At 58.0% G+C, this 19,679-nt stretch overlaps 6 protein-coding genes across 6 annotated transcripts; 4 read left to right on the top strand and 2 right to left on the bottom strand.

The window, feature by feature from the left end:
- Positions 1-225: 225 nt before the first annotated feature.
- MKK02DRAFT_32967 (uncharacterized protein) lies at positions 226-1,312 on the top strand (the record flags this gene model as incomplete). The annotated part of the gene is given in 4 exon segments (XM_053088613.1): positions 226-334; positions 391-540; positions 560-1,164; positions 1,214-1,312. The coding sequence occupies 4 exon segments, from the start codon at positions 226-228 to the stop codon at positions 1,310-1,312; spliced, it is 963 nt and encodes a 320-aa protein (XP_052945357.1).
- Positions 1,313-3,201: 1,889 nt separating this feature from the next.
- On the top strand, positions 3,202-4,293 carry MKK02DRAFT_32968 (uncharacterized protein; the record flags this gene model as incomplete). The annotated part of the gene is made up of 4 exons (XM_053088614.1): positions 3,202-3,267; positions 3,336-3,844; positions 3,907-4,011; positions 4,065-4,293. The coding sequence occupies 4 exons, from the start codon at positions 3,202-3,204 to the stop codon at positions 4,291-4,293; spliced, it is 909 nt and encodes a 302-aa protein (XP_052945358.1).
- Positions 4,294-5,092: 799 nt separating this feature from the next.
- MKK02DRAFT_36766 (glutamyl-tRNA amidotransferase subunit A (Glu-ADT subunit A)) lies at positions 5,093-7,070 on the bottom strand (the record flags this gene model as incomplete). Its single annotated transcript, XM_053089491.1, has 8 exons — positions 5,093-5,474; positions 5,705-6,161; positions 6,206-6,288; positions 6,340-6,432; positions 6,480-6,617; positions 6,667-6,763; positions 6,822-6,908; positions 6,953-7,070. The coding sequence occupies 8 exons, from the start codon at positions 7,068-7,070 to the stop codon at positions 5,093-5,095; spliced, it is 1,455 nt and encodes a 484-aa protein (XP_052945359.1).
- Positions 7,071-7,504: 434 nt separating this feature from the next.
- On the top strand, positions 7,505-12,020 carry MKK02DRAFT_44273 (uncharacterized protein; the record flags this gene model as incomplete). The annotated part of the gene is made up of 4 exons (XM_053092868.1): positions 7,505-9,506; positions 9,575-9,731; positions 9,778-9,999; positions 10,046-12,020. 4 exons carry the CDS (start codon positions 7,505-7,507, stop codon positions 12,018-12,020), a joined length of 4,356 nt encoding a protein of 1,451 aa, XP_052945360.1.
- A 596-nt stretch (positions 12,021-12,616) lies between these two features.
- MKK02DRAFT_25565 (putative Septin ring protein) lies at positions 12,617-13,949 on the bottom strand (the record flags this gene model as incomplete). Its single annotated transcript, XM_053087059.1, has 8 exons — positions 12,617-12,737; positions 12,790-12,938; positions 12,988-13,083; positions 13,134-13,241; positions 13,297-13,422; positions 13,476-13,708; positions 13,764-13,829; positions 13,883-13,949. 8 exons carry the CDS (start codon positions 13,947-13,949, stop codon positions 12,617-12,619), a joined length of 966 nt encoding a protein of 321 aa, XP_052945361.1.
- Positions 13,950-14,312: 363 nt separating this feature from the next.
- MKK02DRAFT_26366 (Man1-Src1p-C-terminal domain-containing protein) lies at positions 14,313-17,287 on the top strand (the record flags this gene model as incomplete). The annotated part of the gene is made up of 10 exons (XM_053087181.1): positions 14,313-14,372; positions 14,423-14,436; positions 14,492-14,588; positions 14,633-14,858; positions 15,040-15,482; positions 15,524-16,507; positions 16,561-16,655; positions 16,705-16,808; positions 16,865-16,983; positions 17,042-17,287. The coding sequence occupies 10 exons, from the start codon at positions 14,313-14,315 to the stop codon at positions 17,285-17,287; spliced, it is 2,388 nt and encodes a 795-aa protein (XP_052945362.1).
- Positions 17,288-19,679: the final 2,392 nt, after the last annotated feature.

A 19,679-nucleotide genomic window follows, 5' to 3' on the forward strand; every position in this document is an offset into this window, starting at 1 on the left:
GATCGAGAGCTTAGAACTGGGCTCGTAGACCTCCCGTACTCGAGTAGGTGTGCTATTTATATGGGGGTCGTCCAAGCTGGTCGCGCACCTTATGACGTCGATCAGCCGTGTGCGTAAAGCCGCGCCACGTGGAGGAGGTTGAGGATTTCTGAAGTCAAGCTGCAGTCGCTCAGACGGGCTATACATCTGCCTTCTACCCTATCTACCACCCTAGACACAGCAAACATGGCTTCCTCATCACGCACAGATGGCAGACAGCCACTTGAGACACGGGCGATATCAACAAAGCTTGGCGCCTTGTCGCGGGCGGACGGCTCAGCGCGATTCTCGTTCGGTGCGTTGGGTGATGATCCCTGATGAGGGGAGTCTGTCGCTGATTGCTCTTCACAGGATCGACATCCTCCTTGGCATCTTTTGCTGGACCTATAGAAGTACGGCTGAGAGAAGAGCTGCCGGATCGCGCTACATTAGAGGTCACACATCGGCCATTAGAGGGCGTAGGAGGTCAGCCGGCCAGGTTCATCGAACACAAACGCGATCGTGAGCTGATCTAGCTCAGCCACGCCTTCGAGAGCGCTCGAAGCATCCTTAATATCAGCCCTTACCCCGCTTCTCGCCCTGTCACAACATCCTCGATCGCTCGTTCAGCTAGTTATCCAGTCTTTGTCCTCGCCCTGCACCTCCTATCACACATCCTCCTCCATGGCAGACATCCCCGACGGCCCCGTGTCACATTTATGGCCTCCCAATACCATCCTGTCAAAAGCAGATCTCGCCTCTCCCTCTTCTCCATACGCCCTCTCCTTCGCCGAGCGCTCCAGCGCTCTCAATGCAGCATCTCTCGCCATTCTCGACGCGGGCGCTGTCTCTCTGCGCGCCGTCCCACTCGCCGTATCCCTGGCGTACATCCCGGCCGATGTCTTTGTGGACGTGCTGGGTGGAATAGAAGAGGGAGGGGCAACGAGGGAGGTGCAACTTGTTGTGGACCCAAGTGCAGAGGAAGAACGGGCAGCAAAGAGCCGATTTGTGTTTGGGTGGGCGTTTGGGGAGGGGGTCAGTACGAGCGGGAGAGGGGCTGAACAGGACGAGGATATGGAGGGAGAAGGAGGAAAGGAAGCAGAACTGGTCTGGGCGGTGAGCGAGGGGTCTTTCTCCAAAGCCGAGGTACGTCGCTATATCGAAGAGGAAGGGAGAGGAAGGGCTGACGATGTAGTTTGATACGGCGCTGGAACAGTCTCGGGTGTCCGCTTCTGAGATTCTGGGAGCTGTCAGAGAGCAGCTCCGTCGGCATATATCTGCTAGACTTGCATGATCGCATGGATGAGGTCAATCTCCCAATTTGCCCCAGTTCTGCCTCTCTCGCAGCGGCATGGCGACTTGACTGATGCTAGCGACATCCTTCCTCTTCCGACCTTGACTGCGTACTGCTGGAAATTCGGGCAGAGCACATGAGGGTTGCTTGCGGATGGACTCGTAGCGGTCTGGGTCTACTATGACTCGACAGCCATACCTCGCGTATCAATACTGACCCGGGGTTGTAGTTGTCGATATTTGTCGACGTATACCTATCTAGGGGTTGCTTACCATATTCTGCATTCATGACCCATCTTCGGTGCTTTGCGACGCTGATTCTGAGCTCGTCCTTGTCTCCAGTTGTCTCCGCTGTGGCCCCGGTACGGCAGGCAAGATTGAGTCGCCCTTCGATGATGGATTCCAGGCAACCCGCTTGCAAAAAGGTAACTTTGCCCAGATCCTTCAAGATCCTCTACTTGCTCGCTATACAGGAAGGATGACGCTCTTCAGATAGAATGGCGGCGCTGCTGGTCCCTCAGACAGATGTGGTAGTCCTTATGTCACATTGTCTGGTACCCAGGTCAACGAGGCACACGAAGCGCCATCCAAGCTTTCGACGCCCTGACGAGTAGCCATGTTCACTCTACAGATCCGGATGGTACATTACATCGAGGACACCATAGACAGGTATCGATACTCGCGAAATTCGGCAATTACAATCTCCGTATAATTGGCGAAACATGTTTGGTTGCCCTACGAGGACAACAGCTAATGCGTTTCCGCCTCCTGAGACATTTCCCTGAAAGCTGGCAGAATGCTCTCCGCGACCGTCGCGTCTTCCACACATCTACTACATAGTCCTGGATGTTGATGGTCAGGTGAGTTATTCATCAAGAACCAAGCTTGCGAGCTGTACCTACACCTGTTGAAACAGTACGTGGTCAGTACTAAAGGTTAAGCGGGATGCCGCATTTTGGGCTGATTTTTTGACGCTCAACTGGCCCGGTGACTGCTTGGCCATGACAGCCGGGGTGAACGATATCCAATCTTACTCACAGATCGGCTCGTACAAGCTCACCGGGGGAGTCAGCCAATCGGAGAGATCGCTGACCACCTTATTGCTGCCATTTTATGCAACGATAGCTGATGTCTGTAAGTTGACTATGCGAGCTTAAGGCGTCAAAGCGATATTCGGGCTAACGAAATCGCGGCAGTCTGAGTGGGCTGATCATATCTCCTCTCAGTGGCGAGACAAGACCGGGCTCGGGCTAACCATCCGTCTACCCTCTCACGGCGGTATAGTCACTAACAAAGGCAAGCAGCGAGGCGCAGAATGTCATCACCGTTGTCTCAGTCTGTGCGACCTTGACACGAGAGTGTAGATCAATGGGGCTGGGCTGTACGCATTCACTTCACTGACTCGTCGGATATCCTATCATGATGGTAGCGACCCAGCGGAGGCTGTGCATCGCCAGCTGCAGAGTAAGCGTTGCCTTTGCGGAGAACAATGTGTACGTGGGACGACTTGGATTTTTACACGGAAGATGTGATTACCTCGACAGCATTAATCAAGTACTCTTACATGCCCTTATCGAACCGACGACGATGTTCTGCACGCCATGCACGAGTAGGAAAGCAGCAACAGGAGATGGACGAAGAGCCTCCGCTCGCCGCAAGGTGAAACATCGAAAATTACTCGAAGAGGCAATATCAGGTTGTGGCAAGACCCCATCAGCAGCAGACAACTCATTCCCTAACTGATTACCGATATCTCAGCCGCTCGCTGCGCTGAGGATGGCGAGGCGCCCGAGGTCCCGCCTTGGCGCCCTTACGCTGGAATGGGGACGGGGTATGCCTTGCTGCCGGATACGTGGCCCAACGATTAGCTCTCGCGACCAGCTTACCAGGATGCACAATGTGAGACATAGTCGCGTTCCGCGCTCGTTAAACGAGGCTGAGGCATTGGGAACGTTCGTCAGTAATACTCTTATCACTCCCACCACCTACCACCTCTATCGCAACACCTCCGTTATCGTCCTCAGAACGCTCACGCCCCTGCTACCCATCCCCCCGCACCTGCCGCATCAGCTCCTGCTCGATCTGCTCGCGCAGCCGGCAAAGCTCCCGCAGCCTCTGCTTCACCTGCCAACCACCACGGCCACAATCATCCTCATCCACCCGCCAAGCCTGCCGCAGAAGGCAAAGCACCCGCTCACGCTCTTCTCATCACGCACCAGATCACCCAACGCAGCATCTACTGCGTTCCGCAACGCACCGGACCTACCACACCCTCATCACCACCTACTCTGCCATCTACCAAGCGCGTACATAAAATGCCGAAGGCAGAGCCTCAGCCTGCTGCGGGCAGCTCGAGAGCGCGAGCGAGGGCAATGGCGACTGAGATCTGGAAGAAGAAGCGGGATGGGACGTTTATGATCGGTAGTGCTGGAAGCGTCGGAGGGGCACCTTCCGCAGCTGGATCAGCTGCAACGGAAGCGTCCAAAATGGAGGCCAGGATGAAGGTTCGGCGGAGCCTAGGTTTCAATGAAGAGTGAGTCCAGATCGAGCAGCGCGTGCTGCCAGCGGCGATAGGCTGAGGAGCAATCGCCTCAGTAGCTTGGGGATCAATAGAGCTCAGGCCTTGGCCGGTGGGGCGGGAGCGAGTGCTTTGTCTGTTGCGGCAGGCTTCGCGGGTGGATGGGGATGGTTCAGCCCGCGGTGATTGACTGGTGGAGCAGAGGATGCGGGAGCTTTGCCGGCTGCACGAGCAGATTGAGAGCAGTTGCGGTAGCTGCTGGAGGGTGGGCGGCGGGGCCACCAGTAGCTGCGGTGGGCATGGGCTGCTTGCCGGCGGCTCGGGAACTGGGAGCGGGATGGGCGGGGTGGGCGGGAGCGAGAGCAGGTGCCGGGGCGGGAGTAGCGGGTGGGGGAGGGGGATTGAGAACGGGTTGTTGCAACGGTGCCGATGGCGGTCGTGGTGCTGGCTCTGCCGCTTATTGACAAAGCTGACCTGCTCAGGCCTGAACAATATTACCCCTCTATTCCCTCACCTCACATGCCTTCTCCGTCGGTGTCGGTGCCCTCGCGACGTCAGCTCGACCGCCTCCCTTCAAATGCAGCGGAAGCTATCGTCGACGCGTGGTTCTTCGGCCCAAACGCGAGAAGTCTTGACATGGACGCTCTATCTCGTATCCTCAGGCTAGCAGGAGGGCACAACGTCCAGCTGAGGGATCTACCTTCGGACTGATTCGACAACGGCAGCATGTACCACCTCGCTTTGGCAGATATGCCGGAAGCCACGCACCACCCGGACGAGGCCACAGGGAGAGTCATCAGCAGCGTGCCAGAGAGGCCCTCCCGTCAAGGGGCCAAAGTCAGGAGGATATGGATACAACAGGCCGCAATCTATATCGTGGGGGTTGTCTCCGAGGCGGCAATGCAGGTGAGCCGTACATCTCGTATGGCCCAGAGTGAATAGGTGCTGACGATCGGCAGAAACTGGGCGCGAATATGATGACCCGGTCCGACATGAAAGGACTTGACCCTTGGAGCACCAAAGGCGCTATCCCCATCGTGTACAACATCGGAGGCGCTTCATGGTATTGCGGCGGGACAGCGGGAGTGACTTATGATCCAAGAGACTTTCATCAGTTCTTACAGTCATTGGAAAGGCGGGAGTAAGCAAATAGGTCAGCTTGGGGAGTATCGGGGAGGTCAGTCTTTGTAGTTTGTCTGAGTTACGTAGTCCTTGTAGTGATCTTTAGAGTCGTCAATAATGCCATGCTATTCAGTACAGTCGCTATAACTTCCAATCCCACCTGTCCACCGCCTGTCCAGCCCACAATACCACATGCTCCATTCCCCACTGCCCCACCAAGCTCACGCCAACAGGCCACCCATCTTCTCCCTTTCCAGCTGGCACAGACATCGCCGGCAAGCCCGCCAGCGACGCAGGTACAGTCAACAAATCCTGAGCATATTCGCTCTCTTCGTCTCCGCGCTGGCTTGCATCCAGCTTTGGCGCCGTGCGGGTGGCAGTAGGGTGGAGTAGGAGGTCAATTCCCCTGGGCGGTGCGAAGGTGTTGGGGTCGAGTGGGTGGGGTACACGGAATAGGCGGGAGAAGTCAGTCCGGAGGAGGTGCCGAAGATGGAGGGCTTTGAGGTAGGTGTTGTTGAACTCGCTGGGATATTAGCGTCCATTTTTTTCAATATCCGGTTTAGCTTCTGCGACTGCGTCGCCTTCGCGACCAGCCGGATTGAGCCTCCCTGCTCCCCATACCATCGCAGCAGCGAGAGTTGGGAGTGCATACGGTTGCGATGAGAAGGCATAGCCGAGATGGGACTGAGTGAGGCGCGATGATAGAGATCAGGAGTGAGAAGCATGCGGATGGTCGAGATAGATGGAACGTACTCTGCAGACAAAGCATGCGTCCCGGCCAGGATCCGCTTCTTCACCTCGCCCCCGAACCCCTCGGTCCTCATCCTCCTTCTCCTTTCCAGCCCACTTTCCCCTTCCCTGGAATCCTCTTTCTCCTTTTCGGACCCAAACCACACTCCCCCGTATCTCGCCAGATTACTGCTCGCCTCTGCGCTGGCCAACACATAATAAGCCGGAAGCGCCAGATGTAGGTTTGGCAGGCTGACAGCATGTAGTGTCGCGCCGAGGGAGAGGAGATGTTCAAGTAGAGAAGGTGGGAGCTGGACGTTCGGGGAGGGAAGGTGTGTCTCGATCGGTAGTCCGATCCTGAGGCCTTTAAGGCTGGATGGGGAGAGTGAGGGGAAGTGAAAGGCGAGGAGCGCGGCGGCGGATTGACGGGTTGTGGCGGTTGCGCAGGTCATGTCCCGTTCGTCTGGATGCGAGATTGTGCCTGTCTTTCAGCTTGAGTATCTCGGGATAGGATAATACGCTCACTAAATACAGATGAGACTGTATCGACATCTCGGGCGAGGATCCCAACGCAGTCAAGCGAGTCGGCATATGCTACCACGCCATGACTACAGGAATCAGCTGATTAGCCGCTGGAGGACGTGGCCCATCTAGCTTACCGGCTGATCATGCCATATGAAGGCTTCAGACCGACCACTCCGCAGTAGCTAGCTGGTAGACGGACAGATCCACCTGTATCGGTTCCTAGCGCTCTGGGGAGTCAGCTGCGCGTGATGACAGTTCCGCAGAAGAAGCTCACGCCCAGCAACTTCCTTCAGCCACGGCTGCTGCAGATCCTCCTGAACTACCGCCCGCTGATCTGGGCCCCGTATCTGAAGCGGGACCGGAAGGGTTATGTACCGGTGTGTAATGCTCAGGCATATGTGACGTCAGGGAGCTATCGAGTGAGCTGGAGTACCGTCACCGGTACGAAAGACTTAGCTCACCCCATTCCAAACTCATCCATCTTTGTCTGACCGACTATGTGCGCGCCATTTTCTAGAAGAGACTGAACGCAGGTCGCGTTGAATGGAGGTCGGTACCCTACCGACGTCAGCTCCCTCGTACTCGCTTGTCGACGTGCCGAAGACTATCTACATACCTTGGAGAGCGTCGGATGAGCATGATGTGGGACCGAGCGTGTAAGAGATGTTCTCCTTGATCGCTATCGCCTTACCGGACAATCGACCTAGTCATCAGTTTGAGACGACCGACGAACGGATGCGGACTGACCGGCATAATTTGACGGTCCTGCCTCGGCTGGATTGATCCATGAGTATGGTGTGGGCTCTGTAGTCGATACCCTTGGCTTGAGGGCTGCCGCTGTGAGTCGTCTGGCAGTGGACCACATTGGAGCTGTTGTATATAGTCAACGCTGAATACGGGCTGGCTGGACGTTGAATGTGGAGGTCCGTGCGTTGCCAACTGAGCCGCGGCGTTCCTCGGCGTTTACCTTTTGGGTGAGTGGCGATTTGCTCCCGTACCTAGCTGCCTGAGCTACTCATTCCACTACAGCTACAGCCTATTGTCAACGAGCTCTATTACCACTACAGACCTACTACCAACTAGCTCCATACACCCGCCCCTATCGACTCGCTCACGGCCATTGGTAAGGCCAAGAGCGAATCAGCCGACTCTCGCTACACCGGCACTGCCAGCCGATCGATTCCTCCGCTAGCTCATCGATAGCTGCCGGGGTCGGATTGCCGAGACTTTGAACCCATTGGTGGGTCGCCATCTCACCTTGCAACATAGCAGAACCTATGGCTGATGGCCAGTCTCCTCATGTCCGGCCAGCCGCCATCGAACGTCCAGCCTGGCCTATCGAAATCCGCCGCCAAAAAGAAGGCAAAGAAGGCGGCAGCCAAAGCGGCATCATCTACCGCTTACCCAGCAGCGTCCTCGACTGGACCTGCAGGACTAGCAGGCGGAGACGCTGCCTATCTTACCGGCGAGGTCCCATTGACGCTCGATCCGCATCTCTACCCCGCACATTCCAATTACCATCCCTCAGCAACTGGCTTTCACGCCTCTCTCCCTCCCCTCGATCCCGCCCTCTTCAACTTTCCTCCCGGCGCTTTCCCACAGGGCGCCTACCCCGTCGACGTCCAATACGAGACGGCGACGTACTACGACGACGTCGAAGTACCACTTCCCAACGCCAACGGGACCGGACCCTTCTCACTCCCCTTCCCCCTCGATTACAACTCCCTCTCGGCTTTTGGCCAACCCAACGGCAACTCCCTCTCCACCCTCGCATCCAACCTCAACATCACCCACGAGGATCTCGTTGAAGTCGCAAACGAGCTATATCGGAGGATGCAGGAACCCAGTTTCGGGCAGGACGATCCTTACTGGTCCAACTTGTCGCCGCATGTCCGTCATTTCATTCGCGAAGCGGTGCCATACGACACTCAGACGGCAGCGGCGGCACGGAATCAGCAGACGGGATCGCTAGAGCAGAGGATGATGCAGGCGATGGCGCAAAAGATTGTGTCGGCGGCGAGTGAGGGGATGGGGATACCCAAGAATCTCAGCGCGAATATTCTTGCGGGCGTAGGCGTAGGGGTGAATGGTCGGGCGGTCTTTCAGGGACATCCACCACCGCCCCCACAGCCTCCAACGGCGGCGTCGGTGGCGGAACAGCTTGGGTTCAGACGGCATCCTGATGCTCAAGAGGAGGAGGATTACGAGGATGAGTTCGATCTGGACGATGGGGAGTATGCGGCGGGCGCGAATGGGGATCCGCCAAAGAAGAAGAACAAGAAGAAGAAGAAGCGGGCGGCGGTGCAGGAGGTCCCACCTGTACAGGTCCCTCCACCTGCGGCGAAACAACCACCACGACCGCCGTCCGCGCCGCTGCAACAACCCGTTCTCAATCCCCCTCCCCCACCTGCTACCCCAGCACCGGCACCTGCTCTCGCTCCCGCCCACTCCGCCCATCCCACTCCCAGTTCTCGGGCCGCCGGCAAGCAGCCCATGCCCACCGCAGCTACTGGTGCCCCCGCCGCCCACCCTCCCTCAGCTGCCACAACAGCTCCTGCTCGATCTGCTCGTGCAGCCGGCAAAGCTCCCGCATCCTCTGCTCCACCGGCCAATCATCACGGCCACAACCATCCCCACCCACCCGCCAAGCCCGCCGCAAAAGGCAAAGCACCCGCTCCCGCCCCACCCGCCAAGATTTGGACGCAATCCTCTGCCCAAGATCGCGAAAACATCCGCCGATTCTGGCTCGAGCTGAATGAGGCGGAACGGCGTGATCTACTCCAGATCGAGAAGGACGCGGTCCTTCGCAAGATGAAGGAGCAACATCGGCACGCGTGCGGATGCGCCGTATGCGGGCGGAAGAAGGTCAATATCGAAATGGAACTGGATCAGCTTTATGAGCAGTACTATGACGAGTTGCGCCTTTACGCCGCAGAGCAACGGGCGGCTTCGGTCGGACATCGGGCCCAACCTCCAGGCGCCGGACCATTCCCTGGATCGGTGGAAGTCGATGCGACGGGAACGGTGACCAAGTTTGATCATCGTGCGCCGGAACATGCGTACTACCAGGACGATGGGCTCGAAGATGAAGGCTCGGAGCTAGAGGAAGAGTACGATGGGGAGGACGACGAGGAACTCGATGATGAGGATCTCGGTTCGGACGAGGCGGAGGCAGGGGACGATATCGACGAGCCACCACCGGCTCGGGCGATTCGGAAACCGCCCGCCCGTGCGGCTGCGCCCAGAGCGGAGGGCGCCGAGGACTTTTTGGCGTTTGGGAATAGTTTAGCGACGATTAAAGGTGAGCCCATATCCCCCAGTTTTGGGATCGAGGTACTGGTATTTGAAAGGGGCTTACGCTGAATGAAGGAGGTATACTTACCGTCGCGGACGACCTACTCAAGAATGACGGCGCACGATTCCTCGAGATGATGGAGCAATTGGCGGTGGCGAGGGTGGTTAGGGAGGAGCAGAACGTGCGGGATATGCAGGAGGAGACGGATGATGAGGATTATGATGAGGCAGAGTGAGTTTGAGTCTAGCGGGAGATGGAGAAAGTTCTGATTAGTCAGGGAACCGTTGACGGAGGAGCAAAAGATGGAGGAGGGGAGGCGAATGTTCCAGATCTTTGCGGCGAGGATGTTTGAGCAGAGAGTGCTGCAGGCATATCGCGAAAAGGTGGCCAAGCAGCGTGAGGAGCAGCTGTTGTTGGAGCTGGAGCAGGAGGAGAATGTCAAGAAGAACAAGGAGGAGCGGAAAGCCAAGGAGGCTCAGAAGAAGAAGGACAAGAAGAGGTGGGTTGCTTCGACATGGCAGTGAGGTTCAGAGCTGATCAAGTAGGATGCAGAAGGAGAAGGCCGACAAGGACAAGGCGGATCGGGATGCCGCTCAAGCGGAAGAGATTGCTGCTGCTCGTCTCAAAGCCGAAGAGGCTGAGCGGGAGCGACTCAAGCGGACCGAGGAGGAACGTATCCGCCGTGAGGCCGTCAAGAAGGCTGCGTCCGAGGAGGCTGCTCGACAGGCTGCTGAGCGGAAACGACGGCAGCAGGAAGAGAAGGAGAGAGAGGAGGAGGCTGCGCGGAAGAAGAAGGAGAAGGAGGATAAGGCGCGCAAGGAGCGTGAAGCGCGGGATAAGGAGCTCAAGGAGAAGGAGCGGAAAGAGAAGGAGGAGCGGGCGGCCAAGGAGAAGGCAGACAAGGCTGAGCGGGACCGTCTAGCCAAGGAAAAGGCAGAAAAGGAGCGCTTGGCCAAGGAGGCGAGAGAAGCTGCCGAGAAGGAGCGTCTGGCCAAAGTCGAGGCGGAACGGCAAGAGAAGGTTCGGAGGGACGAGATTGCGCGGAAAGAGAGGGATGCCGCCGAACTTGCCAAAGCTCTCGCGGCTCAGCAGGCTGCGCGTGTCAAGGCGGAGAAGGCGGCTGCGGACAAGGCTGCGGCAGACAAGGCCGCAAGGGAGAAGCTGGCCGCCTCTACATCGGCTGCTCCGATCCCCATCAAGCCTCGCGCCGCGTCATCTCGGAACGGACCTACTCATACCACACCGCCGGCGGAACAGCTCTCGCCCATCAAGAGCGTCGGCGGCTCGCGACCTCCAGCCGGACCGTCTACCGGTCGTACACCGCAAAAGACACCTCAGGCGTACTTCCCTCAACCTATGCCAGCGGGCTCGTACCCCACTCGCATGCCGATGGGTCCCGGCTTTGGCGGTACCCCCGGCTTCCGCCCATCTGCACCGTCAGGCAGCTTCAACCCCTCGGTATCTCCAGTCTTCTCACCTGTAGTCCCACTAAGCGGTACGAGCCTCTCCCCAAATCCACCGGTCCGGGGTTTTCATCCCGAGCCAAGCCCACCCTTCGACCACCCTCGCTCCGCGGCCATCGGTATGGGCTTCCCCATGAAACCGCCCGGACTCGCGGGACCCAGCCACCGCTTATCCAGTATGGAGGAGAACTACTCGGAGACGCCGATCGGCGCACCCAGGTCGGTGTCTACCGGCGATGTGAACCACCTCAATCTCTCGGGATTGACGCTGGAGGACTATCGCCCCTCCGCTGCGATCGGCGCACCCGGCAGTGCAGCACTCGGTGTCGGCTCCGCACCTGGAAGCGCTATCGGCCGTACCCAACCCGCATCCCTCGCCTCCACATCCGCGTCCGTATCCACCAACCCCACTTCCGCTCCCCTCGCCTCCGGTTCCCGCTCACCAAAGGGGCCAGAGAGGATTCTCGGATCCGCGGCGCTCTTGTCGACAGACGACGAGATTGTCTCCCCTCCCACTCGGCGAAGTATCCACGTCAATGGCTGGGAGGCTGCCTCGATGCTCCCAAGTCTCCCGCCTGCCCCGTCTGGCGCGTCGAGATGGTCGGCGGGATCCAGTATCTGGGGAGCCAGCGTGGCGGAATCACCATGGTCCGCTCCTCCTCCATCGAGCATGTCGGGTCCACCCGGCCTCCCTGGTCTTCCATCCCTCCACAATCAGCTCCCTCAGCATCCACATCAACTCCCCCATTCGCTCGGTCCTGGACCAGGCGGATTACGTCAGCCTTCAGGCGCGGGCGCAGGAGGATCAGGTCCGACGTCCGCACCTACCGCGTCGAGCTTTGGGGGCCTAGGTGGCGGGTTTGGAGGTGCGTTCGCAGGAGGTCTGTTCTCGCCACCTGTCACGGCGGGACCAGTGCCTCCAGGAGCGGGAGCGGGGGTAGGCCAGACGGGGAAGGAGAGTCAGGCGCAGCAGATCCCGGGTCAGACGCAGCAGGGTGGTGGACAGCCGGGGTTCGGGGGCTTTGGGATGAGTCAGGATAAGTACCATCATCACTAGTCCGGACGGGGGAAGAAGAGGAAAGGAAGGAAAGGAAAGAAGTAGCAGTAGCTAGCTAGCATTTGAGGTGCATCGGTCTTTTGCATGGAGCCGCTGTAATCTGCTTCGTCCAGCTGAGTGTGGTCATCGTATATGGTCTTCCCGCATCTGCTTTTTTCGAGCGTAATTCTCTAGTGATGTCTTTCTGTCTTCTGTCAAGAGTGATCTGGGGGAAGGGGCGGGTAGAGCAGGGATAGCAGAAAGAAGGGGAAGAGCTATGAGGCGAGGGGAGAGCCGGGCAGGGTGGAGTAATGAGAGGGTACGAGTAGACTAATGGCTTCACCGCCTGCTCTGATATTTCCCCTCGTAGGCAATCCTCCGCTATCGCCGTGCCCCTCCTCTCTACTTCGCTGGGCCTCGACAATTGAAGACACAGCCGAGAAGCTCGAGTGCACGGCCAACCAGGGGATTAGCATAGTCATCAGGTCGCATAATGCACAAAAGGCTAGTCGTCAAGACCGTTATCTAGATATCCGGAAAGGAGCCTCTTCTTCTTTTCTTGACATCCCGCCTCCTAGAGAAACAAAAGCAGATCGACCACGACCCGCCAAAACAGCCTATGAAGTAGACGCCTGTTGTTGCTTTGCCGAAGACTCCTTGAGCGCCATAAGCTGCTTGGAGCGGAACGTCTCGTAGTGGATCTGCGCAGTCGTTTCGATCAGATCTTGGAGGTGGGTCCTTGTTCGTCAGTTCGATCCCAATGGCTATCACCCATCCGGCCATGACGCACCTTGTCAAGAAGTTCCGGAGATAGATGAACTCGCAGTGCCTCTCATCCTCCACATTGATCACGCCGAACCGGTTCACCCTCGCCCGCACTGGCTTGCCGTCGACCACGATAGACTTTTCCGAGCCGACAATAGCGAAGGGGAGCATGTCCTGCTGGATCAGCTTAATCATTGCGGGAGATTACGATGAAGTAGCTCACTCGGATCCGCTCGTTCAGGTTCAACTCCTCCTCGTCGTTCTCCTCCGCGTCGAAGGGGTAGAGGCGGATCTGGCTGTGTACGAGCTCAGCCTTGATCTAGGACAGTCAGCTTGTGCGCGAAGACAGGACCGCAGGCGGAAGCTCACACGCTGCTTGAAGAGATGCCTCTCCTCCAGTGTTAAAGCATCCGACTTGGCGATGATGGGAACGACGTTGACCACCTCGGCGAGCTTCTTGAGGACGACGATATCGATCTGCAGCGTGAGTTTGAGTATCCGCCTAGCAGCCATGGCGTATTTCTCAACTCACCGGCTTCAACGTGTGGCCTGTGGGGTTGATGAAGAAAAGACAGCAGTGGATCCTGGTGTCCGGGATATGACGGTCTCGCATCGCCGTGAGCTCCTTCCGGAGATATGCCGAGTGCTGGTCTTTGATCTTCCGGTGTCAGCTGCCAGGCTGAGTCCTTACCAGCTGAAAGGTACACCTACGTATTTGACGATACTATCCCAGCACCCCTCATTGTTGATTTGATCCCCATACCCCGGCGTGTCGATGATGTTCAACTTGAGCCTCACGCCATTCTCAGTGATGACATGCGACTGCGCGTGGATCTCCGTCGTAGATCGAGGCTGGATATCGGCCTCGAAGCGTCCTTTAGACTCGACGAGATGCGAAGCGAAGAGAGTGTTGATGAGGGTTGATTTGCCCAGACCGGTCTGGCCTAGAGGTGTGAGTTGCGCTTCTTGCCTTGGGGCAATATGGTGATGCCAACGTACCGACTACCATGACATTGAATTGGAAGCCTCTCTTCAAGAGCTTGTGCTCGATTTGTCGAGTGATAGCTGCGGGTTAAGCTGGACTGGTTCGGTGAAGGGTCGCAAGAAGCGGGGCTCACAGTCGAATCCAACGTATGACTGAGCGGAGATTTCCTCTCCCGAGGTGGGGACAGCTACAGCAGCCATGATGTCAGCCTTGTTATAGTTTGGTGGGCGGTGTGAGGTAGGAGAAGCAGAGGTGTATAGCTGGAGGCGCCGAGCAGGAGGGATGCAATGGCATAGGCTCGAGCTTTGGCTCTGAGCGAATGCCTTGCGCACGCGCCCCCGCGCGTTTCAGAATCGAGTACCGTACGTCAAGGGGGCGCTGGGATAAAATCAGTAAATGAATTACCGGAAGAAGCGCGTGGAGTGACCGACCTTTGTTTGTGGCGAACTCGTCAACAACAACAACGCCCACCCACTGCAGCCGATAGATACAGCTGCTATAACGCTAACCGACAGCCTTACACCACCGGCCTATCCACACACATTGCACACCTGGACAGCATCATGTCGACTCCAAGCATGGACGAGTATCTCGCGCCAGACTTTGACCCGTTCACCCTCAAGGTGAGCTTAATCTACCGCTCCCGCGTGGAGCCTTCGCTGATCTAGTCCAGGTCCCGCAGCTCCGGTCAGCTCAGGTCCGCACTCCCACCGTCCGCACACAAGAGCTGACGATCTCTCAGATCAATTCTTGTCGAGCATGGTATTCCCTTCGGGGCTGTCATCAAGAAGTCTGACCTTATCGATCTGTTCGAAGACAACGTCCGGCCGAAAGCTTCCGTACGTAGTCTCACGCTCCACGCTGGTTGTTGCTGACTTTGCAGAAGCTCCTCGGCAAGTCGAGCGGCGTCAAGGCGTCCGCCAAGGGCATCATCTCCGTCTCTGAGAGCGGCGAAGAGTCCCTTGTCGAAGCGCCCGTCAAGAAGCCTCGTGGTCGGCCCCGCAAAACCCCCATCGTCGAGGTGATGGACGATTCGCCCGAGCCGGATGCGGCACCCCCATCAAAGCGGCTGAGGGCGAGGAGCAGGATGTCGGTCGATACAGAGGGCGGTGACAGTGCGTATGGCAGTATCGTGGCTACCCCCGAGCCGGGGCCGATCGTGGAGATACCGGTCAGGCGGAAGCCCGGGAGGCCTAGGAAGACTGCGACCAAGTCAGAGGCGGAGAGTGCTTCAGAGGCTGAAGTTGTGGAGGCTCCAGTAAGCTTAATCTCAAGCGCATGCATGCAAAGCTGATACTCAGCCCTCGGTAAAGTCTACGTCGAGTCGGCGATCTACCCTCAATACCTCGCGCAAGCGTACTCCGGCTGTCACGCCCGAAGTCGTCCCCCCACTTCCCGTTGCTAGCTCCTCGCGAAAGTCGCGCCAGTCCAGCGCAGCCACGCAGCATGCTACTCCCTCCAGCGCAGCCACTCGCCATATTACCCCGGACGCCGGCGACAAGACGCCTGTCCCCGCTCCTCGATCGATCCTGAAGAAGGATACGGCCATCCACTTCGTGGACCAGCCTGAGGCTGACTCGGAGGCGGACGAGATCCCCCGACACACGCCAGTGAAGCGGAAGGCATCGAGAACTCCCAGGCGGTCCGACGGGGAGGAGAGCGGGTTTAGCGACGTCAACCCGTTCCAGAGCGGGAGTGACCAGGCAGCGAGGAAGGAGCTGCGACGGAGAAAGGTGAGCTATACTGTACGGAACAAGGATAAAGCTGATTCCAGTCCTCCGTTGGTCCTGCCCAAACACCGGCTTCACCTCAGCAAGAGACGCCTCGACAGCCGCGTCGATCCGAGCCCGCTCCCATGTCCTTCACGCCCGGCTCGACCCTCCGACGCGTCGGACCTAGCAGGGAGAGCCTTCGTGCTCCTCCTGACGAGGTGCGGGAGCAGATGATGCAGGACCGCGAGCTCCAAGAGGCGGAAGAGCACAATCAAGTCGTCTCGACCAAGCTCAACGAAATCTCCAGCCGGGATCGGGAGTCACCTCCCCAGGTCACAATTACGACTGTTTACGAAGCCACCCCTGTTCCTGCATCACAGAACGCCCTTGTCAAGCGCGCGCAGGACAAGCTGCAGGTCGTCCCCGCTGCGAGCCGTACCGTCCCCCTTTCGGCACTCTTCCTCGTGCTCCTCTCTTGGGTGGCGCAGTGGAAACACGCCTCCTCGGCGATCGGTTTCTGCGATACCGGCGGCGCGACCAACAATGTCATCCTGCTTCGCGAGAGCAAGATTGATAACGCCCAAGCGTGCATCGCGCGGAACGCCGCTCTCCAGCTCGACTCGGCGGTCGGCCAGCCCTCCACCGAGCTCGTGCGGTGCGATACAACCTCTCTTCCCCTCCTCCCGTTCATGCCCCGTCCGACGGCCTGCAGTCCCTGTCCCCCGCACGCGGTATGCGAAGCGGGCAACCTGGCCGCTTGCGAGCCAGAGTACATCCTCTCGCATCACCCCCTTTCGGTCTTTTCGGCCCTCACGGACGGTCTTCCCGGTATGGAGCCGAGAACGTTCCCGCCGAGCTGCAAGCCCGATACGGCGCGCAAGAGGCTTATTGGGGGCGTGGCGCAGGAGGTTGAGGGGTATTTGGCGCAGGGGAGGGGCAAGGTCGTTTGTGCCGGAATGGGGAAGGAGGATGGGCGGAAGGGCGAGGGGGAGAGGTTTGGGATGGAGGAGGAGACGCTGAGGGAGATGTTTGATGCGAGGCGAGATGTGAGTTTTGGATTGACTGAGCCGCCTGGCGTTAACAAAGCTGATTTTTGCAGCCCAAGTTCACGAAAGAGCAGTTTGACGAGGTTTGGGAGGCGGCATTGAGGGATCTGGTGGAGCATGAGGATATCATCGAGTCGATTGACGTCCAGTGAGTTGTCGGCTTTCCTGCACGGGAAGGCCAAGAGCTCACAACGCAGTGGGAAGTCGTGGTATGCTGCTTCCCGGACGGACATGACGCTCAGCTGCCGAGCCAAGACGGAGGCTTACAAGTCGCTGGATGCGTGGAAGGCCCAGCTTGGATGTGCGTCTCAGCTAAAAGTTGCTCGATGTCGGTCATATCCAGAGCTGACTGTGTAGCTACCGCAGCGGTGCTCGCTGCGATCGCTGCTCTTCAGCGAACTATCAAGACCCGCCGGGCGGAGAAGTACAAGGCGGAGGATCTCGCCGCTGTCGTGCTCAAGCGCCTCCAGGACCAGGTGAGCTTCCAGGAACCCTTCCGCCCATCTTGGTATTGACGGTAAGCTGACATACAAGGAACGCCTGCACTACACGGACCCCGCGACTACTCCACACCCATACCTGCCCCCAGCCCAAGTAAGGGACCTCGTCCTCCCGCACCGAGGCAGCGTGAGCTCTCGCACGCGTCTCTGGACCCGGATCGAGGCGTTGATCGAGAAGAACGCGAATGTGGCGACTAGGGAACGGGAGGTCAATGGGGAGATATGGCGTACTTGGGAGTGGACGGGGGTGGGGATGTTGGGGGCTGCGGGGGAGCAGTGAGGCGAGAGATGAGCTGTGCGGGGAGGGCGGAGACGGGTGGTGAGAGGCGAGCTATGGGGATCTAGGGGACTTGAGAGGCAGTTTGGACGGTTTTTGGGCTGTATATGTTGGGCCTTGATGTATTGCTTGATCGTCGTCGCGTTGCAGCCCGTGGAGCCTCGGCAGACGTGAGATCAGTCGATGAGGCCTTGCGGACACGCCAAGCGGGTCTGGGTCTTGGTGGTTCCGGGGGACTCGCGGAATGTCTCAGTCGCGGTCGCGCTGAGCGCTGAGCGCGCTGAGCTCCACCACTTTTACCTCCCTACTCCTTCCTCATCGGTGTTGACTATATTCCCCCTTCTTTCTCGCTCACAAGTCACGCTCATTTGGATCAGCCTGTCAGCTGTTAGTCACGCTGCATCAGAACAGTCAAAAACAGCCCATCAGCCTCCCCATCCTTCCCTACCGTCGATCAAGAGAGACTCGCCGAAATGGTCAGTCCCCTTCAATGTCCCGGATCTGTCCGCACTGATCCGCTGATCTATCGGAGCTGACATGATCAGTCCAAGTCTAATGCCGCTGCAAGGCGGGAGGCGGCTATCATCACTGAGTTTAGAGAGATCACCGGAGCTAAGTAAGTCCTGAGCCTCAGCCCATCACTTTCCTCCACCTCCACTCGTCGTCCTGCGCAGGGATGTCCTCCTTCCCAAGTTTTCCCGGATAATCTATATGGCTGTGTCATCGCAGCATTCAGCTGGAAGAGCCAGGCTGATACGCTGCAGCCTGAAAGACGCCACTGCATTTGTAAGGAAACACAAGACGGTCGATGCGGTAAGTTCTCTCCCACCTGCACGCTCGACCGAGCGCAGCGCCAGAGCTGACGTCTTGCAGGCTCTTGATGCGTTCTATGATGACGCCGCCGCCCAGGCTAGTACCGCAGGCGGTAAAGGGCAAGAGAAGAAGCTTGGCGACATCTGGGAGAGATTCAAGGGTAAGCTCGCGACCCTCCCAGGCTGTTAAAAGGGTAAAGCTCACCAAGTCCAGATAACACCGATCCTAAGTTGATCAAGATCGACGGGACTATGGAAATGTGTACGGAGCTCGGGATAGATCCTGCTTCGGTGAGCTTTGAGGGCTGCGAAAGTTGCGCAAAACCTAGCTGACTTTGGAACAGGATTCGGTACTGTTCTGCCTTGCGGCGGACTTGGGGTCGAAAGCTACTGGAGAATGGGAGAAGGCCCCATTCGTTCAAGGCTGGATGGCTATGCCCGGAGGGTAAGCTCGTTTTTCCTCCAATTCCGCTCAGACGGCTACGATGGGTCCGATAGCTTACAGCTCAGTATCGACTCCTTGGCCAGCATGAAGGCACGTCTGCCCGAACTGCGTCGAAAGCTCAATGCCGACCCTGCATACTTCAAGAAGGTCTACCTGCATACTTTCGACCTCTGCAAAGCCCCCGGAGCGCGAGTAATGGATCTCGACACTGGTGAGCTTCCCCATTCCTCACGTCCGGAGAGCTCCAAGCTGACAAGCCAGCACTGGACATGTGGCCCCTCTTCATCCTACCCGCTATGAAAGCCCGTCCCTCTGCTCTCTCATACGACAACCCAGCCAAACCAGGGGCCGTATCCTCCGTGCCGAAATTCACCGAGAAGCACTTTGAGCAGTGGCTGGCGTTCCAAAAGAAGCGGGGAAAGTCGGTCAGTAAGGATACGTGGGCGCTGTTGGTGGATTTCATACGGACCATTGATGCCGACTTCAAGGAGTATGATGAGAGCGGTGAGTTTATGAGGGGGAAAGAGGGGGTAGTGATAGGAAAGAGCTGATATGGTAGGAGCGTGGCCATCGACGATCGATGACTTTGTGGAGCATGTGCGGAGTGGGAAGGCGTAATCTGGTATGACGAAATAGGGATTGGGGTTGGCTGCAGATCATCAGCATGCAATGTACATACCGATACTCCCGCCCAGTGTGGCACGACGACACGTCTCAGGAAGTCGAGGGAAACGTGATAGTCGGAGCTACCAGCCTCGAGCCTCAGTGACGCTCATCCGCGGGTGTCCAGCTCGAGCTCACAGGCGAGCTGAGTAGGGTAAGGGCAACATTATAGATAGCATCGAGTAGATTAATGACTCTAACATAGTGAACACTTCTTCCCTTGGGTCTCCTCTCCTCTTCCCGGGCCCTCACTTGCACATCCTGCAGGTTCGGCGCATTTTTCACACCTCCCGTCAAATTCTCCATCTCATCCTTGCCTCTCCCACGAACATCAGACGACCCCGACAGAATCTTCTCCACACATATTCCCCCTTCTACCCCTTCTCCACACGCTTTCCCCCTTTCCCCATCTCCTGCATCTGCCGGACTTGGAGATGCCGCTGTTGATCTCGCGCCTTCTCCTCCCTCCACCTGT

The sequence above is a fragment of the Dioszegia hungarica genome (assembly GCF_025882075.1).
Source record: "Dioszegia hungarica strain PDD-24b-2 chromosome Unknown MKK02contig_8, whole genome shotgun sequence".
Taxonomy (NCBI): domain Eukaryota; kingdom Fungi; phylum Basidiomycota; class Tremellomycetes; order Tremellales; family Bulleribasidiaceae; genus Dioszegia; species Dioszegia hungarica.